At 46.2% G+C, this 7,500-nt stretch overlaps 1 protein-coding gene across 2 annotated transcripts in view; it reads left to right on the plus strand.

The window, feature by feature from the left end:
• Positions 1–7,500, plus strand: part of creb5b (cAMP responsive element binding protein 5b) — a 56,680-nt gene that overhangs the window by 34,980 nt on the left and 14,200 nt on the right. For both annotated transcript variants that reach the window (XM_048261652.1, XM_048261653.1), the window contains exons 6-7: positions 6,577–6,703; positions 6,907–7,014. In XM_048261652.1, coding sequence (XP_048117609.1) covers positions 6,577–6,703; positions 6,907–7,014 — 235 coding nt within the window. The remainder of the gene's footprint in view (positions 1–6,576; positions 6,704–6,906; positions 7,015–7,500) is intronic.

Below are 7,500 nucleotides of genomic sequence, written 5' to 3' on the forward strand. Positions count from 1 at the left end.
TGTGTCTGCTGCATGAGTGTGTGCTTCTGCTGTGTTTGGGTGTGTGTGTGTGTGTGTGTGTGTGTGTGTGTGCGTCTGGTGTGTGTGTGTGTCTGCTGCATGAGTGTGTGCTTCTGCTGTGTTTGGGTGTGTGTGTGTGTGTGTGTTTGCGTCTGGTGTAAGTATAAGTATAAGTATATATATATATATAAGTATAGTAAGTATATACTCTTTTGATCCTGTGAGGGAAATTTGGTCTCTGCATTTATCCCAATCCGTGAATTAGTGAAACACACTGCACACAGTGAGGTGAAGCACACACAAATCCCGGCGCAGTGAGCTGCCTGCATCAACAGCGGCACTCGGGGAGCAGTGAGGGGTTAGGTGCCTTGCTCAAGGGCACTTCAGCCGGGCCTACTGGTCGGGGTTCGAACCGGCAACCCTCCGGTTACAAGTCCGAAGTGCTAACTAGTAGGCCATGGCTGACCCATGGTGTGTGTGTGTGTGTGTGTGTGTGTGTGTCTGCTGCATGAATGTGTGCTTCTGCTGTGTTTGGGTGTGTGTGTGTGTTTTGCATCTGGTGTGTGTGTGTGTGTGTGTGTGTGTGTCTTCTGCTTGAGTGTGTGCTTCTGCTGTGTTTGGGTGTGTGTGTGTCTGCTGCATAAGTGTGTGCTTCTGCTGTGTTTGGGTGTGTGTGTGTGTGTGTGTTTGCGTCTGGTGTGTGTGTGTCTGCTGCATGAGTTTGTGCTTCTGCTGTGTTTGTGTGTGTTTGTGTTTGTGTCTGGTGTGTGTGTGTGTGTGTGTGCTGTATGAGTGTGTGCTTCTGCTGTGTTTGGGTGTTTGTGTGTCTTTGCCTCTGGTGTGTGTGTGTGTGTGTGTGTGTGTGTGTGTGTGTGTGTGTGTGTCTGCTGTATTAGTGTTTGTGTCTGGTGTGTGTGTGTGTCTGCTGTATGAGTGTGTGTGTCTGGTGTGTGAGTGTATGTGGATGCATGTGTATGTGGTGGATGTGTGTGAGTAAGAGTTTGTTCAATATTCTGTGTTTCTATAGGAGCAAGGTCTGAAACAGTATTGGTACTGCATACGAACTTGGTGTGTGTGTGTGTGTGTGTGTGTGTGTGTGTGTGTTATGCATCTATTTGCATATGTATGTATGTAATACTTACTGCAGCCTGACACCAGCCATAACATAAAAGGGATAGATGCATCGACTGAACAGAAGGGTGAAAGTCAAGGTGCAGGGTACACAAAGGAATACAATGCGGGAATGGCAATGGCTACTGCTGCTGGGTGGACCCCTATAAGGCTGCTGCTGCTGCTGCTGGGTGGACGCCTATAAGGCTGCTGCTGCTACTGCTGGGTGGACCCCTATAAGGCTGCTGCTGCTGCTGCTGGGTGGACCCCTATAAGGCTGCTGCTGCTGCTGCTGGGTGGACCCCTATAAGGCTGCTGCTGGGTGGACCCCTATAAGGCTGCTGCTGGGTGGACGCCTATAAGGCTGCTGCTGGGTGGACGCCTATAAGGCTGCTGCTGCTGCTGCTGGGTGGACGCCTATAAGGCTGCTGCTGGGTGGACGCCTATAAGGCTGCTGCTGCTGCTGCTGGGTGGACGCCTATAAGGCTGCTGCTGGGTGGACGCCTATAAGGCTGCTGCTGCTGGGTGGACGCCTATAAGGCTGCTGCTGCTGCTGCTGGGTGGACGCCTATAAGGCTGCTGCTGCTGGGTGGACGCCTATAAGGCTGCTGCTGGGTGGACGCCTATAAGGCTGCTGCTGCTGGCTGGGTGGGCCTATAAGGCTGCTGCTGGGTGGGCGCCTATAAGGCTGCTGCTGCTGGCCCTACTGCTGCTGGGTGGGCGCCTATAAGGCTGCTGCTGCTGGGTGGACGACGCTGCTGGGTGGACGCCTATAAGGCTGCTGCTGGGACGCCCTATAAGGCTGCTGCTGCTGGGTGGACGCCTATAAGGCTGCTGCTGGGTGGACGCCTATAAGGCTGCTGCTGCTGGGTGGACGCCTATAAGGCTGCTGCTGGGTGGACGCCTATAAGGCTGCTGCTGCTGGGTGGACGCCTATAAGGCTGCTGCTGGGTGGACCCCTATAAGGCTACTGCTGGGTGGATGGCTATAAGGCAGCTGCTGGGTGGACGCCTATAAGGCTGCTGCTGCTGGGTGGACGCCTATAAGGCTACTGCTGGGTGGACGCCTATAAGGCTGCTACTACTGGGTGGACGGCTATAAGGCTGCTGCTGCTGTTGCTGGGTGGACCCCTATAAGGCTACTGCTGGGTGGATGGCTAGAAGGCTCCTGCTGTTGTTGGGTGGACGCCTATAAGGCTACTGCTGGGTGGACGGCTATAAGGCTGCTACTGCTGGGTGGATGGCTATGATGCTGCTGCTGGGTGGACACCTATAAGGCTACTGCTGGGTGGACGCCTATAAGGCTACTGCTGGGTGGATGGCTATGATGCTGCTGCTGGGTGGACACCTATAAGGCTACTGCTGGGTGGACGGCTATAAGGCTGCTGCTGGGTGGACGGCTATAAGGCAGAGCTGGAGCGTTCACAGTCCTTTTATAGAACAGGTAGGCCTTGATCAGGTGTGGCTCACCTGTAATAAAGGACAGAAAGCAAACGGCAACCAGTAGGGGTCAATTACAGTTTTTTCTGATTGCTTAAGCACATTTTTTGTAACTATGGCTATTTTTGCAAAACTTTACACACAAATAGGAAAACCTTTCACCAAATCAGCAAAACATTGTAGTTCTCTTGCAAAAGGGCTTTTTGAGCATTGTCTGGGCAACTTTAGAATGTTGGGCTTTTAGAGCATTGTCTGGGCAACTGTAGAATTTTGGGCTTTTTGAGCATTGTCTGGGCAACTGTAGAATTTTGGGCTTTTTGAGCATTGTCTGGGTAGTGTGCAAACACCTTTATGTTCCGGAGGAGCATCGATTCCAGTTTGTTCCACCCTAAGCTAATTATGCAGCAGCTACTAGGATTTGAACAGTTTCAGCAATCTGAGAAGGCCTAGGCATCAATGGCAGCGGCATGATAGTAGAAGCAAACAGCATAGACCTCTAGGCTAGGGGCTCGGACATGATGGTAGAGGCAAACAGCACAGACCTTTAGTGACTCGGACATGATGGTAGGGTCAGTCTGAACTGTTTGAAACAATGTATCCATTCAGCCCCAAGATCTTCCACTCATCAAGCATGAGCAGCAGGCATTCATGTCTAAATGGAGTGTGTGTGCGCATGTGTGTGTGTTACTCTGTCACCCTTGAGTGTCTCCCAATATCTGTGTTGTTCATGTGAGGTGTGTTTGCTTGATTGGTAGATTTGACGTGTGTGTTTTAGGAAGACCATGATTTTTTTTAGCACGGTCTAAATGCTGTAATTAAGGTAAAATACACTCAGGTGTGTGTGTGTGTTTGTGATTGTTATGATGACGAGTATGTTAGACTGCAGCATAAATGGTGTTATTACGGTTACGGTCTGTATGTATGTGTGTGTGTGTGTTTAGTTAAATACACTTGTTTTTACAGGTGGACGCTGTTCAATCTGTCTGTCAGTATCATTCTGCTGGATGTCAACCATTAGGTGTGTGTGTGTGTGTGTGTGTGTATGTGTATGTGTTTGTCTGTGTGTGTGTCTGTGTGTGTGTGTTCATGTTTCCCCCACGTGTGTGTGTGTGTGTGTGTGTGTGTGTGTGTGTATTTACCAGAGACTGTGTACAAGCAGCATCAGAAACCATCAGTGCATTTCTCAATGGTTGGAAAGTTTCCTTCCAGCTGCTTCTCTCTTTCACACACACACACACACACACACACACACACACACACACACACACACACACACACACACACTAAAGTGTCCACAGTAGGTCCTCATGACCTTTAACACACATCAGTCATCATCAGGTCGTTGACCTGTCATTCAGGCCCAGGAAGCCAGCAAGGTCACACTGGGGTCATAATGTGTTAGGGTTAGTGTTATAATGTGATGAAATAGAATCAGTGATATCATTTCATAATGCGTTAGGGTTAGTGTTATAATGTGATGAAATAGAATCAGCAATGTCATTTCATAATGCGTTAGGGTTAGTGTTATAACGCAATGAAATAGAATCAGCGATATCATTTCATAATGCGTTAGGGTTAGTGTTAGGGGTGGGCGATATATATCGTCTGCGATAATATCGTGATTGTTGTTTTAACGATGTGCAAATTTACATTATCGAGTATTTAAATAACACCCAAAATCAGGCATTGAAACCTCATACATTCACTAAATCCAGGAGGTGTATGAGAGAAGCCCCTGGCTGCTGCAGAGCAAGTGTCACATGATCGCTAGTGGGTCCACGTTGTCACACGCACGCCTAATGTTTATTTTGTGCAGCAAGATGTACTTGGGATTTTGTGCAGCTACTTCTGTTAAAGTAGCATTGATGAGACAGTCACGTTTTTTCCTACATGGAATTATATGGAGGCCTTTGAGTATTTTAATAGTCAGTTGTAAGCAAAGAACTCTTCTCATGTAACCCTTTTGTAAATGGACTGAAGTTTGGTCTAAATATCTACGTTTATCGATTATGCTAACCGTTAGCATCTCTATGGGATTTCTCATATACATTAGCCATAAGCTAACGCATTAGTTTCTATTCTGTAACTTGGAATGCTTCTGTGATTGCTCTTAAACAAAACATCGAAGTAAAGATTTTTGAAAGGAACTTCAGCTTCAGACTTTCTCATGTCATTGCCACACACTCTAGTGGGGGCAGAATTGGAATGTGTGACAATGCATTGGTTGATTTGGTTAAAAAGTCACAGGTTAGGTTATTGGTATTGTACTGATGCTACTTATAAATAATGAGCTGTAAAGCGACTCAGACTTTTTACAAAAAATGTTTTAAAGGATATTGACTAATTATCGTTATAGTCAAAATCACAAAAAATATCGAGATATTATTTTTTGTCCATATCGCCCACCCCTACTTAGTGTTATAACGCAATGAAATGGAATCAGCAATATAATTTCTCATTTCCTTCACTCTCTCCCCCTCTGTTGCCCCCCATTCTCCTCTCCTCTCTCTCTCTCACTCTCTCCCCTCTATCTCTTTCTCTCTTTCCCTCTATCCTACTCTCCATCTCTCTCTATCTCTCTCTCCCTGTCTGTCTGTTTTTGTACCAGAGGATGTGACAGGTTGTCTGTGATAGGCTATCTGTGTTGGCTTCTCTAATGCACCGTTGCTCTTTTCTCCCACGGTACACTGCTTACTGTGAGAAACTATGCTAACTATGCTTACTATGAGAAATGATGCTTACTATGAAAAACTATGCTAACTATGCTTACTATGAGAAGATCTCACTCCACATCTCACCACCACGAAACTAAACATGCCAAAGTCTCAACATGACGTGTGTATTGCCGTGTATTGCTCTTGCCCCCACGCTAGCAAGCAACTCTAGTGTTTTGGTGGCAGCACTGGCAAGCTATGCCCACACCTACAGCTCAAGGTTCAGGTTCCTTTTGAATTATTTGTCCAGTTTTTAATGCCTTTAACTCATTGAATGCCAAGCTGTTTTCGGGAGCTTTGTCCTAGAGTGCCAGCAATCTAGACCATTGTTGATGATTTTTGTACTGCCACAGCATATTCTGTGTTATAGCTATGAACACATACAATGGCTCGTTTAAAAGGTGAGACTTTAAGCTCTCGGTGGGTGCAAACCGTGTATTTACACGCCTCTGTTCCTGAGAAATCCCAAGCTAAACAGTGTCTAGTTTTCATCAAAATCGCTGTTTTTTTCTAGAAATGGAGATATAACGTCTTTCATGAAATATGAAGTGTTGCCTGTTACTTACTTGTGTAAACTTTCCGGGAAGTGATCAGCGAGACCTGGCGAGACTGCCACCTAGTGATAGACCCACGGAAATGGCCTGGTTTTGACCTGACGTGCATGCATGACTGATTCGACCCAAAGCGGCAACCGAGTTATAATAAAATGTCCAGATAAAATGTCCAGATTGTGCGTTTTAATGAGTTTTCGATTGTCATATATTTTTTCCATTTCCATTAATCATAGAGTTCCCAAAATCACATATAAGGTGTGTTAGAGTGTCTAGTTTCATAATAAAAAAAAAAGCTAAAAACGTAATATTAGGTTTTTGGCACTCAACGCATGGTAAGGAAAAACGTAAAATTACGTTTTTGGCACTCAATGAGTTAATGGTATACAGCATGATTGTTAGGAGTGGACACCTACAGTATTTGCCCCTTCTGAATGCGGTTGTGCTGTGTTTGTGTGTTTGAGGTGTGATTGACGGTTAATTACACACAAGTGTAACATTCCTCTCCCTCTCTCTCCCTCTTTCTCTCTCTCTCTCCTCCCTCTCTCTCTACTCCCTCCCTGTCTCTCTCCTCCCTCTCTCTTTCCCTCTCCCTTTCTCTCTCTCTCCCCCCTCTCTACTCCCTCCCTCTCTCTTTCCCTCTCCCTTTCTCTCTCTCCCCCCTCTCCTCCCTTTCTCTTTCTCTCTCTCCTTTCTCTCTCTCTCTCTCTCTCTCTCTCCCTTTCTCTCTCTCTCTCTCTCTCTCTCTCTCCTCCTCTCCAGGCCAGTCCCTGGCTCCTTGTCATCTCTGCTCCACCTGAGGAACAGACAGAGGCAGCCGCTCCCTGCATCAATGGCCGGCACGCTGCCTGACCCCAGCATGCCCGGGTCATCTGCGGTCCTCATGCCTGTAAGGATACACACACACACACACACACACACACACACACACACACACACACACACACACACACACACACACACAAAGACACACACACACACACAAAGACACACTATCCATGTCCATGATATCCATGTGTGTACTTAGGTTAATATCGGCATCTTGTCTATGTGTGTGTGTGTGTGTGTGTGTGTGTGTGTGTGTGTGTGTAGATGGAGAGACAGATGTCTATGGGCTCCAACATGATGGGGATGCAAGGCCCTCCCCACACTTCCTGCTCCTCCCCCCTCGGGCCCTCTATGCACTCTGAGGCAAAACTGGTGAGTGATAGACAGACATACACACACGCACAAACACGAGTAGACACACACACACACACACACACACACACACACGGGTCATTGACAAATAAGGCTTTTAGAGGCTTTTAAAAATCAGGCTAAAAGATTTTTTTACAAATCTTTTAAAAATGGACAGAATGCATTTCATTGAAGTTAGAAGACTGTGTTTAAAACAAGTCTTTATGGCTGTGCAGCATTTACAGGGTTTTCAATACATGTTTAGACTGTATTTGCAATTTCACCACGCAAAAAATGGAGTAATAGGGCCTTTTTAGGGCCATTTTTTTTGTCCATGACGAGATTAAACTCAACATGTCGACATTAAACTCGAAATTTCGAGAATAAAGTTGAAATATCATGTCGACTTCAATTTCAACATTTCTCTTTATTCTCGACATTCCAAACAAATTGCAGTTTTTCTCTATTAATCACTATTAACATTTGCACAGCAGTGCATTTCTAAAA

This window comes from Alosa alosa, chromosome 13 (assembly GCF_017589495.1).
Source record: "Alosa alosa isolate M-15738 ecotype Scorff River chromosome 13, AALO_Geno_1.1, whole genome shotgun sequence".
NCBI lineage: Eukaryota > Metazoa > Chordata > Actinopteri > Clupeiformes > Clupeidae > Alosa > Alosa alosa.